Source organism: Leucopleurus acutus (genome assembly GCF_964270905.1).
Source record: "Leucopleurus acutus genome assembly, chromosome: 12".
In the NCBI taxonomy this organism is placed as follows: Eukaryota; Metazoa; Chordata; class Mammalia; order Artiodactyla; family Delphinidae; genus Leucopleurus; species Leucopleurus acutus.
The window spans coordinates 49,894,492-49,917,864 of NC_139154.1; the positions used below are offsets into that span (position 1 = coordinate 49,894,492).

The 23,373-nt window shown below is 51.3% G+C and overlaps 1 protein-coding gene across 1 annotated transcript in view; it reads left to right on the forward strand.

Annotated features, from left to right (window-relative positions):
* The window catches only part of TOGARAM2 (TOG array regulator of axonemal microtubules 2), a gene marked incomplete at both ends in the record, with an annotated part of 39,686 nt that extends 18,894 nt beyond the window's left edge, over window positions 1–20,792 (forward strand). The window contains 8 exon segments of the mRNA XM_082851435.1: window positions 410–568; window positions 5,162–5,279; window positions 5,676–5,730; window positions 5,733–5,769; window positions 7,660–7,852; window positions 8,919–9,135; window positions 16,500–16,586; window positions 20,536–20,792. Coding sequence (XP_082707561.1) covers window positions 410–568; window positions 5,162–5,279; window positions 5,676–5,730; window positions 5,733–5,769; window positions 7,660–7,852; window positions 8,919–9,135; window positions 16,500–16,586; window positions 20,536–20,792 — 1,123 coding nt within the window.
* Window positions 20,793–23,373: the final 2,581 nt, after the last annotated feature.

A 23,373-nucleotide genomic window follows, 5' to 3' on the forward strand; every position in this document is an offset into this window, starting at 1 on the left:
TGTACTTCCCAGGGGACAAGGACACTGCCACCCCCAGGGAGCACTACTGCCTGGAGGCCTCAGAAGGCAGAAGTAGGTTATTCTAAGTGGAGAAAATGTGGGGAAGTGCATCATTTAGGCAAAGGCAGGACAGGAGCTCAGGAAGGAACGGGGACGGCAGGCACACAGTGCGTCTGGTGACGTCACGTGCCTTCACGTGCTCAGTCCACCCTGTCATCATCCTTAGTTCCAGTGTCAGGAAGGTCTGCTCTTTCCTTGAAGATTCCCTTTAGTCTGCTCGGGACCAAATTCGGAGCCCACTGCGGCATGAAACATGGATGCACAGCTGTAGGTCCGTGTGTGCCAGGCTGGGGACCCACACACCGCATTCCTTGGCTGGGCCCTTGTCCGTGATTGTGTTTCCTTTCAGCCACCGAAACCCCTTAGTCTGGAAGTGCACTGCCGAGCACCTCTCGGTCGTCCCGGAGCAGATGGGCGCCGAGAGGCTTCTCTCAGGCACCAGAGAGAGCACAGACGTGCTGGTGCACAGCCTGGTGAGGCTGGCCCAGGACTCCAACCAGGACACCAGGTAATGCGGGGCCAGGGCCAGCCCAGGGCAGACAAGGCAACCAGCCAGCCTCGAGGGCCCAGGCCCAAGTAGCTCAGCTTCCCCGGGGCCACTCGGAAGGACAGCCGGTGGACGAAGCTGTGTCCTTTCCCTGCAGCTGTCGTCCCACCTCTCCACGCCGCCACAGCCGGGCCCGCTCAGGGAATGGCCACTACCCCCCGCCCCTGGCTCCCCTTTCTCACCTTCCACTCCCTCTCTAGCCATTGCAATCTTGCTCTAGTTCCCGTCCCAGCCCAGCTCCATTCTCTATGAGGCCATCCATTCATTCAATTTTTCAAGAGATATTTGATAAGCATTCTTTTCATTACTATGAATATGACTGTGAATAAGAAAAATTAGGCCCCTGCTGTCTTGGAGATTACCTCCTAGTTGGGTGATAAGCAAGTAAATAATTACGACAATTTTAGACACAGATAAGGGGTAAAACAAGAGGTAGTAGAGAACTGGGTCAGGGCTACTTTAGATTGAGAGTCAGGGGAAACCTTTCTAAGGAGTGACGTTTGAGTGGAGAACTGATGGGCTAGTAGGACCCAGCTCTTGGAGGGTCTGGGGTGCAAGAGTCACAGCAAAGGAAGATAGTACAGAGGCTCCCGGGTGGGATAAGCTTGCTGTTTAATGAAGAGAAAGGCGAGGCTTTGTGGAGCATCGTGAGTGAGGGGAGTGGCAGGCCATGAGGCGGAGAGGGCAAGGCCAGGCCTGCGGTGGGGGCCTCACAGGCCCTGGTCAGGAGCTGGGATTCCCGTTTGGGTGTGACCGGAAGCACTGGAGGATGTTTTCAGTAGGAGTGTGAGGCAGTGTTAGATGGTTTTAAGCAGGAGAGTGATAGGATCTGATTAACTGTCTTTAAAACCTGGTGTTGGGGTGCAGTTAATCACACTCCCCGGTTCATGGCGTGTTATCACCATGTCTAGGGCCCCCAGCACGCTCGGTACAGCTCCAGAGGGCACGTCCACACTGCGTCCTGTGTTGTGTCTGAGGCAGTGCCTTCGTGTGGGGTGTCCGTGCAGTGCAACCCTGGAGGGATGCGACGCACGGGATGCCTCCCACCCTGCCCAGTGCACTCCCACGGTGCTGTACCTCAGTCCTTGTAAGTGGCCCCTGACAGAGCCCAGGAGGATCTCTTTGGGAATTTGCCCGGAGCGCGAGTGAGGTCAGGGCCGTGTTCACTCAGGCCCCCCAGGCATCGCCAGGAGCCCTCACGCACACGGGGCCCCTCCACCTCCCTCCTGAGTGCCGAGGCGAATACATCCTTACAACATTGCAGTTTCTGGATTTCACATTTTTATCCATCTGATGGGGAAAAGTTCTAGCTCATGGCTGTTTCCGAATACTTTTTTTCCCCTTCCTGATTACTAACAAGTTTGAGTGCTTCTTTATATGTTTGCTAGCCTTTTGATTCAAAAAAACATCTCTTTATTCTGTTCCTCCTACAACATAATGTTAGGCTTTGGGAAATTCGATGGAGAGGAAGAAGGCCTAGACAAAACAGAGCTTTTTTATGCTTGGAACTTGCTGTCTCTGTAGGATCCTGTTTGGGGATTTTCTGCCTCTCCATTCTACCTCTCCAGGAATCAGCCCATGAAGATAGCACAGAGATTCTCTTTATCGGACCCACTACTGTTGAACTATCCTCTATCTGTCCTCTTTCTTAGAGGGGGCAGCAAGACAATTTTGGTCTTACTACAGTATTCTCCAAAATAATTTGTATATGCCTCAAGCCCTTCCTATATCATTAAGGATCCAGGTTTTTGAAAACCAAGTCAGGAAGAGACAACCCCTCAACCCTAGTATCTATTGTTAAATCCCTTCCTTGACTCACTGACCAGTGACAGGGCTGGATGACTAAAGTTAAAAAAAAAGAATTGGACATTTCAGGGGAGAGTAATCATGAAAATATTACCCTACGCACCAGATTTAATGATCCGCAAGCTTTCCTCCTGGTTTCCAAGCTGCTGGGTGATCTGATCTGGGGAAAGAGTGATTCACAATTTGGGCAGCTTTCTCATTTTTTAGAAAATATTCCCTTTGGTTACCTCATAAACAAAAATTATTTATTAAAAAAACAACAAACAAAAAACATCTCTGACTACTTACTGGAGGATTGATGGTGGGGGAGAGGGGCCAGGATGGAGAAGGGATGCCAGGCAGATGGCTACCCCGGAGTCCCGGCAAGAAGGGCTGGAGGCTGCAGCAGGGGGAGGAGGGGTGGAGTGGGGTATATTTTGAAGGCATAGCTGAGAGCAGTTGGGCGCTGAGGATTTCAAAGAGGAATCAAAGATGATGCTTAGGTTTTTAAACTGAACAACTGGGTGAATGATAGTGCCATTTACTGGCAGGAAGACTATTGTCAGGGAAGTAGAAGGTTTTGGTTGGCTGGTTCTTCATTGTTGGTGGGGGGATGGGCGTTAAGATCCAACATCTCTCCAGATCTAAACCCCTCTCCGTTCCGACCCTCTCTCTCACACTGGATGGCGTTGACAGCACTTCATTTTCCTTCTTGGAACCCTATGCTTCCGGCTTGCATGGTACCACATTCCCTGGTTTTCCTGGTTCCTCTGTGCCTTTCCCCCCGCCTGCCCGCACCCCATGCCCGTGGCTGCAAGAGTGTCTTCGTCCTCGTCCCCCTCTTGCAGCCTTCTCTGAGAGGTGCCGTCACTTCCTGTGGCTCCAGCCACGGCAAACTCTGATGCTTCCCCGTGTCTCCCTCCAGGCCAGCCCTTCTCTGAGCATCTGTCCCATCTCTCTGATGCCCCCACAGGGTCCATCACCGGGATGTCCCACTGTCATCGTCAGTGCAAACTGTCCCTAAATGAGCTCATTGCCTTCTCTTGAAGCCTGCGTCTCTGGCTGTGTTCCCTCTCTTATTAAAGTCACTATTATTTACCAAGTCATCTAGATGCAGAATGGGGAATTTCATACTTCATTTTCCCCCTCCACATTTTAATATCTTAGAATTCTAGGCATCTCACAGCTGCTGGTGGCCAGGCAGCAGTTATGACTTGGGCTTTACTATCTATACAGCTGCAAACTTGATCGTTGTTGCTCATTGTATAAACGTTTGAATTACAGTTTGCATCGTAGGAACTACATTATGAGCCTTTCTTTGCTGCTTAGCCTTTTATATTTATTTAAGGAGTCACTGTGGGGAATTGTTGGGTTTAATCGCGTTTAAAATGTCTTAGAAATATTACATTATTATTTGGCATTGAGATGAAGCGTTATCGTATATGAGAAAAGGCATGGAAATAGAGCGATGGGGCATAAATTCGATATTAACGCAAATATTCATCACTGAAAGAATGACCCAGATTCCACAGTTTCTTACAAAGCAACCAACAAGTACTTTATCCAACCTAAGGAAGGAAGGACACTTCCCACAAAAGTGTCACTTCTGTTTCTGAGATAGCATGTAAAAGGATGGCCTTCGCACACGGGGCTGTGTCACTGAAGGCAGTGGAAATCACCAGTGTCTTCTTTTTCTGTTTTTCCTTAGTGGAAAATAAATTAATGGTGCATTTTACAATCAGTGGAGTTTTAGGTTGAGTGAAGTATGATAATTCTAGATGCTTTGGGCTTCCCCTCCAATCACCTACCAAGCCCTTCAATTTCATCTTCTTTAGCAGCTCTTGAATCTGATCGTCCCTACTCACCCCCACCCTCCTGCCTATGTCAGGCCTTCATCATCTTTTGCCTGGACTATTATAATGGCCTCCTAACAGGTCTCCCGGCCCCGACCCTTGTCCCCAAAGATCCGTCCTCCACAGTGCTGCCTGAGACATTTTGACTTCAGTGCAAATCTGATCATTTCTCAGCTTCCCATTGCCTGCAGCCTAAAGCCCAACTCCTTCACATCTCCCTAAATTGAGTCCTATCTTCTTCTCTAGCCTATTCTCTCCCTGAGTCCAGTCCCTGCCGACTATTCTCCAACCACACACCTGTAGACCTATCAGACTGTCTTATGGACGCTGGGATGTCTCCCTCCTCCACTTACTCCTTAATCCCATCCCACTTGTGAACTCCTACTCATCTTTTGAGTCCCAACCCAAGGTCACCTCTTCAGTGAAGCCCTCCTTGATGCCCCCCCCTTACCCACCACTGTTTATCAGATAGAGTTGACCACTCCCCCCTATACTGCCCCGCTGCACACTTCCTCAGACTTCTAAATGTCTCATGCTAGAAAAATGTTAATACACTTTGGTATAGTCATCTAACAGAATATTATTTAGCCATTGAAGAGGATGACGTGGGAAGATGATTAATGGTAAAGTGAAAAAAGCTGGGTAAATGTTGCGTATATATTCTGATATCAATGAAAATGTATATATGCTTGGAAAAAAGACTATAAGAAAATATGTACAAATTTAAGTGGTTTTCTCTTGATAATGAGATTATGGTTGTTTATTTTATGAATCTAGTTCTTAACTGGGTGGGGATTACTGTCATAATGAGAAAAAGTATTAAAAATTCTCTTACTGCAATGAGAAGAATTATGTAGAGCAAATTTATATTGCATTTCCGTGGTTGTTTTTCATCCTGCTCTTTCTCCAATGGCAGGTTTTATGGCCGGAAGATGGTGAATATCTTAATGTCAAACACAAGGTTTGATGCATTTCTGAAGCAGTCCCTCCCATCCCACGACTTGCAGAAGGTCATGACAGCTATTAAACAGTGGGTGAGTCAGCAGGCAGCGAGGTGTGAGCTGGTCTGGGGCGGGAATCAGAGCTGAGCCCGGCAGCTCGCAGCCCTCACGCTGGTCAGGGGAGGGGGGCATGCACTCCAGAGGCTTTGATTTCATCCACACCTCCTGACGGGTGGAATTTCCTTCCTGGTGCTCAGACCTGCTTCTGCCTCTCACTGCCTGTGTCTCTTGAGCCTCCCTGGGCCTCTTTGCCTCCATCTTTTAAGTGGGGATCTTGATCCGTGACCCGATTACCAGTGCTCTGGAAGACCCCCCTGTGCCCTCCCAGGTGGAACAGATTATTCCTCTTGTTTTGGTCTAGACTGGAGTGTCTGGCCGTTCCCCATAGGGCCACCCCTTTTGGTTCATGTTCTGTGTGTATTTTTCAAGGGAATAGAAGATGGTGATGAACTTCCATCTGCCAAAGGCCGCAAGGTGTCGAGGAGTCTGTGGTGTGTGAGAATGGGCTGCCCGGCGAGGATGGGTACAGTAGCTCTTGTCTCCCTGGGGCTCCCCATCCAAGACTGCTGATGGAGATGTTCTGCTTGGCCCGGGCCCGCCGTGGTGGCCCTGTGGGGAGGGGTGTGCATCTGGGCTGTGACTGACACCTAGTTGGGTCAGCAGGACTCACGGGTCAATTTATGGGAAGGGCTCCCTCACCCAGATCTTGGGGAGAGCAGATGCTGGGCTCAGGGGCATCTGCTGGGAGAGATGGGCTCCTGCAGTCCTGGCCGTGTAGGTGCAGTTTAAGTGGGATGCATTGTTGGTCAGCCTTTTTGTGTGAGCTCAGAGTTTCTCCATTCACTTAGAGCAGCAGGGCCTTTCCCCATCAGAGTGGCCGGCCTGGGACTAGTTTAGAGGCAGAGGTGGAATCAAGGCGGATGAGAAGGAATGGGCCAAGGGGCTAGAGGGTGGGCATTAGGAGGGGTTAGAAATCCAACAGGAATCTGACAGTCACTCCTGTGCCCACAACTTAAGACCCTTCTGCGATGTCCCGGGAGGAACATGTGTAGACTCCTAAGCTGGGCCCCCAGGGAAGCCCCCTGCCCACCTCTTCTAGAGTAACTCCCTGCTCTCTCTCCCACGCATGCTCTCTCAGCTCATGTTCCCTGCGTTCTCTCTCACTCCTGTGCCTTTCCCTGTGCCGCGCCATCTGTACCGGAACATGCCTATTTATCCTACAAGACGTGGCTCACCTGTCACCTTCTCCCAGAAGCTCTCTCTGACTCTCTGCCCTCATGTCCTCCGGTGGGGCCGGTCGCCCCCCTCCTTCAGTCCTCTGTCTCCCATTGGTCTGTGAGCTCCTGAGGGCAAAGTCCACATCTCTCATCTCATAATTCTCAGTGTCTGACACTTCTCTTGGAACTCAGTAGGCAAAGAGTGTGGAATGTAGGGATGAATGTCAGAATGATGTGGGGCTCTATTGGGTGGGACCCGGGTGTAGGGCATGAGCTCAGAGACCCAGGTCTGAGTTGGCAGTGGGCGGTTGGAGTTCTGTGTGAAGCGGCTCCCATGCTGGCTGAAACAGGCCAGGGGAAATGATGGCCATGTGATCCCAATGTAAGACAACAGAGCTTCTTAACATTTCCCTAGTTCCGGAGGAGTGTAAGCAGAGCCTAGACAGCCAGGGCTCAGGATACAGGCTCCTGGTAAGACCTTCCCCCACTCTTAGGTTAAATTGTGCCAGTCATCCTTCCATGGATTTCCACCCCCTCAGTCCAAGCTCCCTCACCCCATTCTTTTTTTCTTTTTTTTAAAATTTATTTATTTAATTTTTGCTGCATTGGGTCTTCGCTGCTGCGCACGGGCTTTCTCTAGTTGCAGTGAGCAGGGGCTACTCTTCATTGCGGGGCGCAGGCTTCTCATTGCGGTGGCTCCTCTTGTTGCAGAGCACAGGCTCTAGGCGCACAGGCTTCAGTAGTTGTGGCTTGCGGGATCTAGTGCGCAGGCTCAGTAGTTGTGGCTCACGGGCTTAGTTGCTCCGCGGCATGTGGGATCTTCCCAGACCAGGGCTCGAACCCGTGTCCCCTGCATTGGCAGGTGGATTCTTAACCGCTGCGCCACCAGGGAAGTCCCCCTCACCCCATTCTTAACGTAGCTTCTGAAAAGAGGAAAAAAAGGCAGGAAGAGAGAGCCCTGCTGCCTGATAAGGGGATAGAGCTCTAGGCAACTGAACTGTTGCCCCCTGAGGAAAAAGCATTTCCAGAGTTCCCAAGGCCTGTGTCCCCAAGCGGCAGGTGGAGGGGAAGCTGGGATGGACTGCGTTGCAAGTGAAACTCTTGTTTCAGCCCCACCTGTCTTTGGGGCTTGTGCATGGGACAGGAGATGTGTCCATCCCCTGGGGCTGCCCAGGTCAGACGCTCCTTCCACGTAGGCTCAGCTCCAGTGGCCCGCAGCTGGCAGGGCCGCACTCCTCCACGCGGGGTGCCTTGGAGATGGCGGAGCAGCTGCGGGAGCTGCCGCGGCTGCTGGAGGCCGAGGAGTACCGGTCTCGGATGGAAGGCGTGGGGCGGCTCCTTGAGCACTGCAAGGCCAAGCCAGAGCTCATCACCGCCAACCTGGTCCGGGTGAGTGCTGCCCGTCTCTGCCCTGTCTTTCCCTGGTGGGCGCAACTTTGGAAAACTCGGGACAGGGCTGGACATTGCGCCAGACATCGCTTCAGGGTAAAGGGAGTCTGACAAGCACTCACTATCCAATTGCCACGGTAATGCCGTAAGACTCTCTGGAAGTGGCCAATTGGGCAAGGGCATCGCCTCCTGCTGGGTGCGCTGGGACCACTCAGAGATGTCCTGGGTGTCTTTCATCCTCCGAGCAGTTTTACAGGGAGGAGGGCAGAGGTGCAGGATGCCGCAGCTAAGGGCGACTCCTGATCCAGCTACGCACATGAGGTTTTGGGGGCAGAACATGTGGCTCGGAGTAAACACAGGCTTCCACAGGCTGGAAATGAGGGCAGATGCCTGCTACTTCCGGAAGTGAGGCAGCTGACACTCTACATAGAAGAGTAGTTAAGACACAGGCTTCAAGTTTCTTACTAGCTGTGTGATCTGGGCAAGTCATTTAACCTTTGTCAGACTCAGTTTTTGTTTTGGTGGTTTCTTTTTTTTTTTTTGGTACGCGGGCCTCTCACTGTTGTGGCCTCTCCCGTTGCGGAGCACAGGCTCTGGACGCGCAGGCTCAACGGCCATGGCTCACGGGCCCAGCCGCTCCGCGGCGTGTGGGATCCTCCCGGACCGGGGCATGAACCCGTGTCCCCTGCATCGGCAGGCAGACTCCCAACCACTGAGCCACCAGGGAAACCCGTTTTTTTTTTTTTTAATGGTAAACTGAGGACGAGAACACGTGCCTCATGGGTTGTTAAGATCACTCCATGAGCGAGTGCAGAGTACCTAACAAGATGCTCTACACCCTACACCCTTTGCACTCATCGAGTACTCAGTGTACAGCCGTTTCCCCTCTTGTCCTCCTCCCCTTTGAGAGGTGAGCTCTTCTTCGTCACTGGGAACGTTCTGGCACAGGCTGGATGGCCCCTGTCAGGGATGCAGGAGGAGTACCCTCCAAGGGCAGTTAGTTGGGCTGTGGGACTCCTGCCCAGACTGGGTTCCCATGGGCTCTTGGTTTCTGTTCCCTCAACAGGTCTTTGATGCTTTCACCCTAAGGCTTCAGGATTCCAACAAGAAAGTGAACCAGTGGGCGCTGGAGTCCCTCTCCAGGATGATGCCCCTCCTGAGAGAGAGCTTACAGCCCGTGCTGCTCTCCATCATCATTGCTGTAGCAGACAACCTCAACTCCAAGAACTCAGGAATTTACATTGCTGCGGCGACGGCGCTGGATGTAGTGATTGAGAGTCTGGGTGAGCCTGCCCACAGCCCCTGCTTGGCTCTGGTAGGCAGCTGGCTCCCTCCCTTGTCCCTCCGTAGGGTTAGGGTTGGACATTCCCACCTTCCCTGCTTGGGAATCAGCAGAGCAGTGAAAGGCATTGATTGGCTCTCAGGCCAAATATTTCCCCAGAGGTTGTGTAGGGCAGGGGTGGGCAGCCCAGGGCCTCCCAGGTTCTTGGTTGGCAGGATTTTCCATGGGACGTCCACCTGTTAGAAGTAGAGGAGATGTGGAGAATATCTAGTCTTGCCTCCTTGTGGTACAGGTGATGGAAATGACTCACCCCAGGTCACACAGCACCACAGTGAGTGAGCCGACAGGGCACTGATGGGAAAACAGACCACGATTGCCAAGAAGGAGCTAGGAGGAGTTGTCAATATTTTTCAGTTGTAGAGATGGTAGCAGGGGATGTGGCTTGTATGGGGACCAGGCAGGATGCTGGTGAGACAGTAGGGTAAGCCTGTTGGAGAGGACAAAGTTGGCCACCCTGGTTGTCTGACATGGGAGTCAAGCTGGGACCCATTGGCTTTTTGAGCATGGCATGAATGAGGGTTGCCTTTTAGGAAGACTGGGGCCAGGGCTTGGGGTGGGAGGGATTTGGGGTGAGGGGTGGAGAGTGAGGGTGGAGTGGAGGCTTGGGGGAGGAATGAAAAGAACAAAAAGGCGGGAGCTATGGGAGAGACATCAGGAAAGGCAGGAGCTCCTCTGTTCCTTATGTGCTTTGCAGTAGCACATCTTAGTTCTTGAACGTTAGGTGGAAATCTTGGTGCTGATACTTCTGTTATCCATTCCTTTCGTAGGTGATTAGACGGTGATATTCGGTGTATCTAGTACACAGACTGAAGTGCAAGTTTGAAACCTCCGGTGTGTGAGAACGTAGTACACGATAGACGTATGTCCAGACCAGTAGAACCACGAGTTTTCACAACCTAATCTTGCCTTGCTGGGAGGAAATGTATGATCTGAGAACCGCTGTTGGCTTGTTGCCATATGTCCCGATGAACACAGAGCAATGTCCTGCCTCTAGGACGTGCCAAGCATCCCCGTGGTGCGGCTGGAAACACTGCCTGGCGCACCCACCCCTCCTCCCCATACTGCACCCTGGCCTGAGTGCAGCTCCCTGGGGCTGGGACAGCAGCTGTGTCCTTGGCTGGAGCCTCCAGGAGACGTTTCAGTTACAAATCAAAGGTCTGGTCAGGCCCTTCTCCGCCTCTCGAGATCATAAATATTGTCAATTTCCTCTCTTCATCTCAGAGGGAATTTATGATTTGCTCAGTGTGTTGCTGTAGAACAAACAAAATAAATCCAGTTCTAAATTACGGCTGTTCTCGGCGCTGCTCTGGGTGAGTGAGATCGCTGTTGCCAACAACCGAGGCTCTTGGTAAAGCACCGCGGGCCCTATATTTATTGGGAAAACCTGCATCAAACAAAATAGCCTTTAGCTATTTGAAGAAGCTAAGCACCCTTGTCTGGCGAGAGGAGCTTTTAACGCTTCCCCCTCCAGGTGTTTTAGTTTCCCCTTTTTGCCTTTGAGTCGGCCTCCTTCTGCACGCTGGAGCCTTGGAACTTTGGGCTGCAGAATCCGGTGTCTCATACTGTCGCAAGACTCGGATCCCCTCTACGTGGGGCCCTGCTGTTTCCATTTGGGCTGGACACCCTGGAAAGGGGACCTGGGGATGGCCTGCTTCTGTGATTTGACCACACCTTGAGGCAGGTTGCAGCAACCAGGAAGATGCCTATACTTCTCCTTTCCTCCGGGGACAGGATCTCCTTGGGGATGGCTGACGGTGCTCCTTCTGGCCCATCAGCCGGAGGATTTGGTGCCGGGAGAATGGAGGCAAGTGAGAGGGGCACTGCCCTTCTCTCTAATCCTTAGGTCAGCGCTAGGCTGGAATGGAATGGGGTCAAAGGGATGGATGGAGCCCACTACCCCCCTGGCACAAGGCTCCAGAGTGTCACGTCCAGGGTGTTGGCTCCAGGTCATTTGAGCAGGCGTGGTCAAGGGCTTTGCTGTGAGCCATACTCTCTCAACCCAATCAGCAACGTTGCTTTTGGAAGTGTTCTTAACTGTGACGTAAGGATCCGGCTTCTAAATCCGTGAAGGTCAGAACTGGAGGGATTAGGTTGCCAATGAGAATTCATCACTGTCAGGGAGTACCAGGGGTGGAATCAAGCTCTCCCAGGGAATGGTTCTCTTCTGCCTGGAATGGTCTAGGCCTGGCCTGCAGAGGGAAAAACGGATGCAAGTAATGAAATTTCCCACTGTCCCAGGGGACTAGGTGGTGGACACAGAGGCTGGGGCGGGTGTGACAGGAGAGAAGGGTGTACGTCTTCCTTCCCATATCACCCAGGCTGAGCCCGGGCAGCTCTAGCCGACCTTTAGCACCCAGAGGCCCCTCCTGGAAGTGGCGTGGAGCCCTTCGAGCAGCGGGAGCTTTCTCCCAAGCCGGATTCTTCATGCCCCAGGAGGGATTCTGGGCTCCAGGCTGGAGAGGAGCTGTGAAGTGCTGTGAAATAAATGTGTGGAAAGTCACAGCATGTTACTGTTTGTTTCCTGCTCAATGGGGGCCAAGGAGGTCAAGAACACAGGTGAGGCAGGCCGTCTTCTGTCACAAAGTCCAGATCGCACAGCCAAACTGGGAGGTTGGTCTTCTTAGGTGACCTCTTGATTCTGGAATTGGGTGACAAAATCCACGCATCAGCCACCACGTCTCTCCCAGTCCCTTCCTTTTCCCTAGGGTGAGTGGGGCGGTGATGTGCTGGTTGACAGAACAGGTGGGATTTCTGCCCATGTCCCATTTTGGGGGACAGTAAAAAAGGAGACGTTGGGAGCCTTGTTCCCTGCCCTCTGCCCTCTGTCACTGCCTGCCTTAAGGCCTCTCTGGGGCTGAGCCTGGAGTGGCACCCTTTCTACTCCTCACCGAGACCCTCTGATTTCAGGGGAGTTGTTCCAGGGATAAGGCAGTTCCTCAGCAGACTGGCTGGTTCTGTCTTTGGGCTCTGTTACTGGGTTAGTTACAGAAGAAACTTCACTAATTAAAGCATCAGGCTGCTGACAGCTCACCGCACTCCTGGTTAGACTGAACGCCGGAAAAAGTTCTCTTAATGTAGTGCAGCCCCTGGCCAGTGCTGGAGGGAGCAGATAAACTCAGAAATGGGCAGCTTCAGATCTACAATACTTCTGCTCTTTTGCTCTGACTTTATTTAGTTTTTTATTATTATTTTTAAAAAATAAATTTACTTATTTATTTATTTTTGGCTGCATTGGGTCTTCATTGCTGCGCGTGGGCTTCCTCTAGTTGTGGTGAGGAGGGGGCTACTCTTCGTTGCGGTGCGCGGGCTTCTCATTGCGGTGGCTTCTCTTGTTGCGGAGCACGGGCTCTAGGTGCGTGGGCTTCAGTAGTTGTGGCATGCGGGCTCAGTAGTTGTGGCTCATGGGCTCTAGAGCACAGGCTCAGTAGTTGCGGCACACGGGCTTAGTTGCTCTGCAGCATGTGGGATCTTCCTGGACCAGGGCTCGAACCCGTGTCCCCTGCATTGGCAGGTGGATTCTTAACCACTGCGCCACCAGGGAAGCCCCTGTAAATACAATTTTGACTTTGCTCCTTTCATTTAATACCACCCAGTTTCCCATGCTGTTACATAGTCTTTCTAGTTAACTTAAATATATTAATATAAACTTTATTTTCCTCCACTGTAAAAGTCGTACTTATTAATTATGGAGAAAGTGAAAAATATGAAGCCTTCGGAAGGAAAAAAACTTACAGTCCCAACTCCTCAAAGAAACCATTATTAACATTTAGCGTTTTTTATGTTAGGTATTTTTTTCTGTGCATCTTTGTGTATAGTCATGATAATATTACACATTTAAATTTGCATCCTTCTTTAGAAGAAGCAGGCGTGAGCATTACATATAATGACACACTTGAGTCACTTTTAACAGTTCCGTCACGTGCTGTGGCATAGCCTGTAGTTTTCTGTTTCAGTGGATCTTTCCCAGTTTTCCTGCAATGAACAGACCTAGTTTTCCTGGCCACGGAGAATTTGGCTGTGTGACATATTATAACTTACTGAGTCTTGTGCTTATTGCTGGGAGCCCGGTTTGACTGCAGTGTCTTTGCTGCCACTGTCCACATAGCATGCTTCTTATGTTTTCTTAAAAGCTCTTCTCTGGCTTCCCGGCAGCCTGGGGATGATGTGGCTCAGTGACCTTGGGGTTTGGCTGAATAGAACAGGTGAGAGGCTTGCTAGACCTCAGCCCCACTGTGGGGAGGGGAGGCTAGGTCCAGGGAGGCCAAGGTGTCTGGCTTGCCAGCCCGTGGCTATTTTTTCTATATTGAAGGGCTTTGCTTGCCCCTTTGCGTGGGCAGCACCAAAGCCAGTGTGGCTTCCTTGTGGTGTGGAAGAGAAGCCTATGAAAACCCTGGGCTAGGCTAACAGAGCAGGATTTTTAAGTTTTTGAAAGTTAGATTCCAGCCTCTTAATTGGACGCCCTACCATGAAGGTTGCTGGGCTTTCAGAGTATTTTAGGTAATAATAGTAATAGCAGCCACAATAACTGATACTTGCATAGTAATTATCTGCTCAAGGCACTATCCTAAGCAGTTCTATGAGGAAGGTACTAGTATTTTATCCCTGTTTTACAGATGGGTAAACTGTGGTTTACAGAGGGTAAGTGACTTGTCCAACGTCACACAGTAAAACATGGAAGGTCCAGGCGATCTGCACCCAGAGTCCACCCCCTTAGCTGCTGTCTCATTAAACGTGGGTGTGACCTGAAAGGTGAGCCATCACTATGGAAGTAGTCAGAGGCAGAGAGGCAGCTCCTTGGGGTGGTGTCTGGGGTTTATAGACCAGTTTGGGCCAACTTAGTGTCTCTGCTTCAACATTGCCTTGTTCGCCATAAGCATTTATTGGGCGCCTGTTGTGTGCCTGGGAGCATGGGCTGGCACAGATGTCTGCTGGATGTGCATTTTCAAGTATCCCCCAGGTTCTTCACTTCTCTCAGGCTCTGGGAGGCCATGCCAGTGGCCAGGAGAGGGGAGGTCTAGCGGCACCCATAGACTGTCCTGGACTGAGTGTTGATGGGGGAGAGCAAGGAGGGAGAGGGCCTTGTTGTCAGAGGTGAGCTCATGGCTGATGATGGGGGTGGGACAAACAGAAGCACCTGGAAACAATAATGCAGGTGATGCTGAGATAGAGCTCTCTTCTTACACATTTACAGGTTTACCAGGACACCCTGAGACCACTTCTCGCTAACTGAAATGCTCTAGAGTCTGGCCTCTCTTTTATCTCCCAGAACAAATTATTTTAAAGACTCTGGACTTACGGATGGAGCTTTTGCAAGCTGCAGAGATGTGCATGTGTACATTTTCTGCTCTATATTTCTGACGGGTCTCAGCAGGAGAGCAAGGGAAGTAGGAGTTAGCTCTCAACTAATGGTTTTCTGATGGGAAAAACAAAGCTTTGCTTGTACATCTCTGGGGATGCTGGGGCTCTGTGCTGAGGTATGGAAGGAGCTCAGAGAAGGTGGAACCTTCCTGGAAAGACTTCCTTAGGCAGATTGCTAATCTCTGTCCCCTGCAAAGAGAAATCTGGCCTTGAGATGGTCAGCGGCTGGAAGTCCAGGACACACTTGCTGGGGCTGCTGTGGTAACGCACCTCACCTCCCAGACAGGTGCAGGAAGGCCCACAGCCGCATCCCTGAGGAATGCATTTTGCTGTTTGCCCACCTCCCATGGAATTCTGCTGTGCCTGCTGTGGTTGCAGATGTTGGGAGCTGGGGATGCTGGGTGCATCCAGGGGTCATGGAGAGGAAATCCAGGGGTAAAAGGAGATGGGTCCTGCCTTGTTGATTTTCTAGGTTAGCATCCCTTTCTTAGGTGAAGAGTCACTTTCCTCACCTTGCTCGTCCGTCTTTTGTGAGGGATGCAGGACTTCAAGCTTAATAGTTTGGGAAACCAGGAGACGTCAGCTGGAACGGGGAAGAAGGAGCAGCTTCTAAACCCGGTAGCTGTGGGATCCGGCTGGAGTTGACTTTAGAAATAACAATCAAAGAACGTCAGAGAGCCTCTTTATCCCCAAACATCCTCCAGCCCATTTGCTGGGGTTTCACCATTAGTGGTTCATCTCTAATAAACACTCCTTTAAGATCCCAGTGGAGAAGAGCTCGGGGCTGCAGCCTTCACCCATGGGTGTGGCTGGGTAGCAGGGGACCTGGGCTCCTGGGGCAGTGTGGCTGGAGTGCTCGCTGTAGGGGTGCTGGGAGGTTATAAATAAACTACTGAGAGATCATATGCGCTCCCCCCACCCCTAACCTGCACATTCCCTCCTCTGACCCTACCAGAGCCAGCCAGGGGCTTCTGCTCCTGACAAGATGACCAGCCATCAGGGTTTACCAGGGATGTGGGGCTTTCGGTGCTAAAATGGGGAAGGTCCTGGGCAGACTGAGACGTGTTGGTCACCCTAGCTCCAGAACCCCAGGCTCTTGCTTACATGAGCATGGATCCTCCCACCGCGTTAGAGTTCACGTTCAAGTGCCTGTCTCCTCCTCCAAGGAGTCTCTTGAGGGGGACGAGGAGCAGAAAGACCAGGTCTTATTTAGTTCTCAGCTCCACGCTTATTATTTAGAGGGGATCAGTAAATTTTCAACGTGGAAATAACCGACCATCTGGTAGTGGGTACATTCTATTGGTTAGAGCCCAAGTTCAGGCTTTGAGGAGAGCCGTGATTTCTGAATTCCGATCCTAGCCCTTTACTGACCTTTGGTATAATCGTGGCTCAGTGCCTCAGTTTCCCCTAAAACTGTATCTCTATATCCACATCTATATCTATTCATCCATCTATCTCTATATATCATTCACCTATCTGTTATCTATCATCTACAGCTATCGTATATAATACTTCATCTATCATCTACCTATTATCTATATCTATCACCTACTTGTCTGTCTACCTACCTCTCGACTATTTAGCTATTTCTATCTCATCTATCAATCGTGCACCTGTCATCAATCATCTATATCTACGTATTGATCGGTCTATCGATCTACCTACCTCTTTTGCCCCGAAGCTCACAGCAGTTTTGAGGAAGCACAGACAATATGAACCGGATCTACGGGAGTAAATGGGGCCTGTGATAGTGTAACTATCACTGTTCCCCAAACACCCCATGTACATTCACTTTTTAAAGTGGCCCCATTATAACCTAGAAAAATTAATTCGGCTTCCCAAAGCGGCTCTTCCCTATGTAGGTGCTGCGGGTACCTAGCCCGGAACAGTTGGTGCCTTCGCTCGGGCCACAGCATCATGGCCACTGACATTCTCCGTCTCTCCCAGACACCCTTGGCCTCCTACGAGCGTTTGCTGGGCGGGTGCGTTTCCTGAGTGGCCGCGCAGTGCTTGATGTCACAGAACGTCTGTCCGGTGAGCATCCAGCCTCCCAGCCCATCTCTGTTCTTCTTCTCTCCTGGCATGTAGTTGAACCACCTACTTATCTTAGACCAAAAATCATCAACTAATCCCCACAGACCATTTAAAAAAAGTTGATAATCTGCTTTAAAAAATAATTCCCACATTGCCAGAGACAATCTTTGTTTTGGGTCAAAATGAGGCAGGTCTGTACATAGCCAAAATAGTTTTAAAGAAACTATTATGCATTTCTTCCTCTTTGCAGATGGGGCTTCCACTAGCCCCACAGGGTACCTTTGTGTGAATCAGAAAAATCCACCTCTCTGGGTCAACACCACCTCATGGGTGCCTGGCTGGGTCAGCAGCAGCTCTGTCGCTCTGACCTTGGGCAGGTTACTTAACAGGTTACTGAACTTGCCAAAAGCCTCTTCCCCCATACTAGGAGGGTCCCACCTAGGAAGGAGGCAGGAGGACCCAATCTGTTCTCTAGACTCCCAAGGGCCCCCCTAAGATCCACACGGATCATGCCACCCCCAGCTTACATCCTTGCGTGGCTCCCAAGCAGTCTCCAGGATGGTGTCCAGGGTCCCCGGAGTGGCCGACAGGTCACTGCCTGGCCTTCTAAGCTCTGCCCCTTTTATTCACCCCCGGTGATATGTCCTGGGTCATTTACTCCTCATAACAACCGCACAAGGAGGGTGTGGGTTCCATGGTTGTCCCTTTTGTAGAAATAAGAAACACGGAGCTAAGGAAGGTTAAGGTCCCTTGACTAGTAATCCAGGATTTGTCTCCGGGAGCTGGGCTGCAGAGCCAAGCCCTCAACCTCTGTACGGTGCTGCCGTTCCTTGGGTGGCCCCTGCCTTGGCCTCTGGGCGCCAGCACGTTGCAGGGGCAGACCTCCCATCCTCTCCCCGTTGCCTGCCCACGGGCAAAGCCCTTCTCACTCTCCTTCCTCCACCGGGGCGGTGCCCACTTGGTCTGGCATCGCCTCCTCTGTCTCCCTTCTCCCTGGCCCTCCGGCCTGAGTTTCGCGTGCCAGCCTCAGTCGCTGGCCCAGCCAGGGCCTCCCAGCATTGAGCTCTCCGGGGGTGAACTCGGTGCATGTCGCCTGCCCAAGGGCGTCATTCCCGCTCCTCCGCCGCCCCATCTCTTGCTCCTGGCCTTGCCTCTGCGCCCTGGTTCAGTCCTCCCCGTGTCCCTGGAGTGGCCCCTTACTTCCGGTCCAGGCGCCAGACCTGCTCCAAGCAGATGGCGCGAGTGAGGCCATCTGATGGGGGCTACGATGCAGCTGCAGTGCCAGGCTGTGGGTGCCTTGGGGTGAGAATGGGGTCATGTAACTGAGACCACGTTGGGTATCAGACAAGGAACTCTTTTCTGTTACTCAAAATCAGCATTCTCTGATTACCTGTCCTTGCACAGGTAATTTATGGGCCCCAGAGGCGAGTGGGTATCCATTTACTGTACATATTACCCTTCTATTTCCAAGAGACCTCAAAAACAAGAGTTTCTACATAGTTCTATTAACTCTGTGTCAGCCAGGAACAGGGAAGAAAATTTCAATTGACGCAAGGTGTGGACTCACAATAGCACAGCTTAACGCAGGAGTAAATCTTTTGCTAATTACTTCAGCTGCCTTTTAAGCTCGATTTTAATGGGATTTTCCTCGTGATGCCCCCCTACCAGCTCCTGGGCCACCCGCTCCCCGCAGGCAGGTGAATGTGGTCTAAGGGTGGACGTGAGCTTCCTGGGGCCGGGGTGTGGATGCCTCACTGCGGGAGGAGAGGGTCCAGGGGTGAGGCGCCAGGAAGGAGGAGTGGGGGAGGTGTGGCAGGTTAGGGGCAGGTGAACCCCTCACCATTTGGTGGGGTCAGGGGAGCCCTGCCTGTGCCTGGCTCCTGCGATAGTTTTCACCTCCGGTTGCAGCAGAGATTCAGTGGAGGTTTAGGAAACCTTTGAGTTAGAGTTGTTCAGTACAGGTGGTTAATCGGATGATTAGTTTTCTTTCTGTTCCCTCTGGCTGCCCCCCTTCCACCTCCCCTTGCCCCTCCCACCCTCCCACCACCCTTGGGGCTGACCAAATGGCTTTAGGGTTAACTGTGCCCTCCCTTCTTAGCCTTTTTCCAGCACAGGTAACATAACTCTCACCTCTTGGCCCCATTTTATGAAGTTGGCGCAGCTGGCGTGGCTCACTGGGTGCAGTCCTGCCTTCCCAGGAATGAGGACCACCTTGACTTTGGAGGGCTCTGTGTCACCGGGAGCCCCCGGGGAGGCCCCCAGTGTGGGGTGCAGGAATCTTGAGGGTATGGCCAGAGAGTCAAGGTACACATTTCATGGGAGATGGCACAGTGAGAGAGTCAGGCTGAGCTGAGGGGGGCCCGGGCCATCCTCTCCAGTTCCCCACTATCCCAGGCTGGGTCTGAAATCAGAGGGACCCTACAGGGCCCCCGCTGCAAAATATCCTGGTGGGTTGGATGAAGTTGATGAAGGAAGAACAAATTGGGGGTTTCTCTAAAAATAAAACAAAACTCCAGACCAGCCTCTAAAACGTGGAACTCCAAGAGGTTTGGGGCAGCAAGAGGTGGGAAGAGCGTGGGCTTTAGAGTCAAGGAAGGCTTGGCCTCTGTCCTCTGCTCTTGTTAGCTGTGGGATCTGGGGCCAGCTCCTCGACCCCTGAGTGTTGATTTCCTCCGCTGTGAAACAGACGAGTGTCCTGCCTCTTGGGTGAGAGTGAAATGGCGTCACAGATGCATAGCTCTGAGCCTGGACTCAGGCTCCGGCAGTGTTAGTTTCCCGGGTGTGTCTCAGCTCAGGGAACTTTCCAACTTCTTTGTCCCATAAATAAATCAAGTGCTTCTCGAAGCGTTGTTTGCCTTCACCAGGACTTATCCTTTGGCGGGATGACAGGCAGCGTGCTGATTGTCAAGCAAGTATTTGCACGAACGCACGTAGGGTGACGCGGCCAAGGCTGCGGGCCAGAGCAGCCCCTCCGAAGCGGCTTGGGGTACCCCTTGATGAGGCCTTGACGTTGGAGGCAGCCCTGCAATTACTGTGTGACGGAGAGCCTGCTGGCAGGTTTTAGCCTGTCTCTGGGTTTTCTGGGGTCTCGAGAAGGCAGGGGGCCTGGGGTAACCAGATTTGGGGTGTTCTTCACTGGAATGAAGGGTCTGTGCAGAGCCTGATGGTTTCCAAAGCACGTTCACGCCTCCTGCATCACTGCTGGGCTTATCGTGAGGTGTGGCATCGAAACTGGGGAGGCCGTGCTGGTTTTATCTCCCACTGGCTGTTCTATCTTCCAGAATGCTTCATTTGAGAGTCTCGACCTTTCTTCCTAGTACAAGTTTTCGCTGTGTGAACTCTCCTAGGTGGTAATGCAGATTAAAGCACTACTAGGACCAAGTTACTCTTTGTCACATGCCTACTTGCATAGACACTTCGCCTACACGTATTATCTAACCTCTAACAGTCTTAAGAGTTTGGTTCAGAATTATTATCCTTACTTTACAGATCAGGCAACAGGCTCAGAAAGGTTGGGTGGCTTTCTCAAGCTCACACAGCTAGTAAATAACAGAGGCAGGATAGCAATCCAGATGCGTCTGCCTCTTTCCTTCGCCCTGGGCCTCAGGGACCAGTTATACTGTCATATGCCCTGAGCCCTTTCACCTTCGCATACCCCTTCCTCTGTAAAAAAAATGTTTAAAAGTGTACTTTATGACTGGTTGGTAGGAACATAAATAGAAATCAGGCTGGATAGCTTCAGACTTTTTTCTTCTGATTTTAAAAGAATTTAAAACATTTCCATGGGCCCCTAAGTGTGTTATGAGCCCTAGGTAGTGCGTCTAATGGATTAGTGGGCCCTGCTGGGTTGCCTGCCTTTTGGGGGACAGAGTTGGTGTCCCCAGAGAAGGCAGTGGGAGAGAGAGAGAGTGCTTGACTCAAGTAACTCTCCCTCTTTTCTGCCTGACAGTGTTGGTGGCCTCAGTTTACCCCCGAAAGCCCCAGGCCGTGGAGCGCCACGTACTTCCGGTCCTCTGGTACTTCCCGAATAACATGATCGGGAACGGCATCCTGCCCGGGCGCGGCGGGAGCGTCTGCACGGCCGTCTGCCGGCTGTGCAGGAGCCTCCAGGGGCAGATGGGCTCCCGGCTGCAGGACTTGGCCGCCAGCCAGCCAAAGCAAGTCCTCAAAACGCTCCAGGAGCTCTTAGACCCGGAATCCCTGTGAGACAGCCCCAAGGTCACTGACGGGGGCGGGGGAGGGCACCTGACAGCAAGACAACTGGCAGCTCACGCCCCTTTCATCTGGATTAAAGACAGATCTAGAATGAGCAATCGTTATTTTTATCTTATTTTATTTTTATGATGGAATAATCTCCTGGTCTACTTTCCCATAGAGTTCCAGATGTACGTAGAGTACTTTGAGGTAGAAATAAAATAATTACTTATTTTTCTAAGGTTTTATTGTCTTGTACTTTTTTACCCCCACAGAATTTTCTAGTAGCTAGGTTTACGACAAAGAAAACAAAACATGATATGCAAACAACCTATGTGCCCATTTTTGGATGAATGGATAAAGATGATGCGGTGCATGCGCGTGCGCGCGCGCACACACACACACACACGCAGGAATACTATAAGCCATAAAAAAGATGAAATCTTGTGACAACATGGATGAAACGTGAGGGTATTATGCTAAGTGAAATAAATCAAATGGAGAAAGACAAATACCATAAGATTTCACCCATATGTGGAATATAAAAGAACAAAAGCAAAAAACAAAGAAAAAGAACAAACCAAACAGAAGCAAACAAATACAGAGAACAGAGTAGCAGCTACCATAGAGGAAGGGGCATGGTGGGGGGAGAGCAAATAGGGGAAAGGGAATTAACTGTATGGTGATGAATAGAAACTAAACCTTTGGTGGTAAGCTCACTGCAATGTATACAGAAGTCAAAATATAATATTGTACACATAAAAAAATTAAAAGAGAAAACAAAACACGACAACAGCAAAACCAGCTGCTGATGCTACTGAGACGAAGAATGAGGGAGAGAAGTATAGCACAGATCCCCATGTTGCAGACCATTTTGGGGCATAGCTCCTATCTGTGCGCAGCTGGAAAAGCCCTCCTGAACCCAGAGACCCTGAGTTGGCCATTCAAATCCAGCCCATTTGTCATAAGCCTGATTTGGGGTGAACATAAGCATCTCTGGGGGACATCCTGCTTCTGCTTTACAAAATCTTCAGTGCAGCATCCTATGTCCTATGTCCTATGGGAACATTCTAACAGGATCTAAAGGCAAGGAGAGTTTGACATTGGCGTTACTGACAGCCTTCTCTGGAAGGTGGCTTCCTGGCTAGTTCTGAAGAGGACCGGATGATGATTCACATTTGAAAGACCGTAAACAAAAGGACTGGGTGAAGCACAAAGCACCATGGTGTGCAAATGTCATGCGGGAGCTCTGAAACCACACAGGTTACTCCAGCTGGGCCGGATGGGATCGTGGACCTGGAGAGGTGTGTTGGACGCAGGCTGGACCAGAACACGAAGAAGGTGGAGCCACTGATGGAGCAACGAGAGGAATGGGAAATGGGGTCCTGGCAGTGAGAGGGGGATGGATGCCAAGGGCTGGGGCTCTAGACACAGTAGGAGTGTCTCTGCCTTGCCTGGGGGCAGTGGCCGGCTGACAACAGTGTGACCAGAAAGAACTAGAGCTCAGATCGTGACCTCAAACACATGGGTAAGGTGAAGGCTGAAGGGGCAGCATCCCAGTCCCAACCCAGGAGCCAGACCCACAGCAGCAGTCTGGGGCAGATCCAGATGGCCAGGCCCTGAGGCCCAGCTTCATGCCAGCAAGTTTTCTGCCAGGCCCACCAGTGGACCCCTCTCCACTGTCACCCACCCCGAGGTACAACATCGGTCCACTTCTCTGTTCTGAGCCCCTCCTGAGAGTGTGGGGCAGAGGAGGCTGGGAATCTTCTGATCAGCTCATGCAATGTTGCCAGGTGTAACTACGCTGCCCCCCCTCGCCCCCCTTGCCACGAATGCCCTGGGGTGAGCCTGGGCGTGGCACAGTCATCCTGGGACTTGGGCTTTTAATAGGCAGCTTAAGTGTGCTGGGTAATTTCAGCCACAGCCTTAGCGGCTTCTCACCTCTTTGTGACCTTAGCAGGGACTTCCCCGGCACCACCATGCCCTTTGTTGATTCCGACTTACCGGGCAAATATCAAAGATGCCCAAGAGGCTGAATTTAAACTTTTACACAATTTAATTAATTGAGTTTGCTTGGAGTCTGAGCAGACTTCTTCAGTTTGAGACTGACATTTTCTGCTGGTCAAGATCCTAGAGCCTATCAGAATATTTCAGGATTTTTTAGAACTGTAGGAGCCCGAGGATTTTGAAGGATTTTGAGAAATTAAGCTCAAAGACGTTCCCCTGTCTGCCTGCATTCGGGTCCTGCCTTCTGTCTTCAAACCGGAAGCTTCCCATCTCCTGTGCTCTGTACCCATCCTCACAGGTGGGTGTTTAAAATAACTGAAAACAGCTGAAAAGCAAAGAATAAATCTTTGCATGGTTCTTTTCCCTTCACTGTTTCGGGTTTTAATCTAGTCTCTGGGCAGCTGGGCTCTGAGGGCAACACCCCTGGCAGTCTCAGTGGGGAGGCTGGCTGGAAATTTTGTCTCAAAAGTTTCCCACATCATTACTTTTAAAACAAAGGGAAGACAGCTTATTAGTAACCTGGGCCTGTTGGGAGTGCCTGCAGGACTGAGACCTAATGGGAAATGAAGATTGTCCTGAGAGCCGC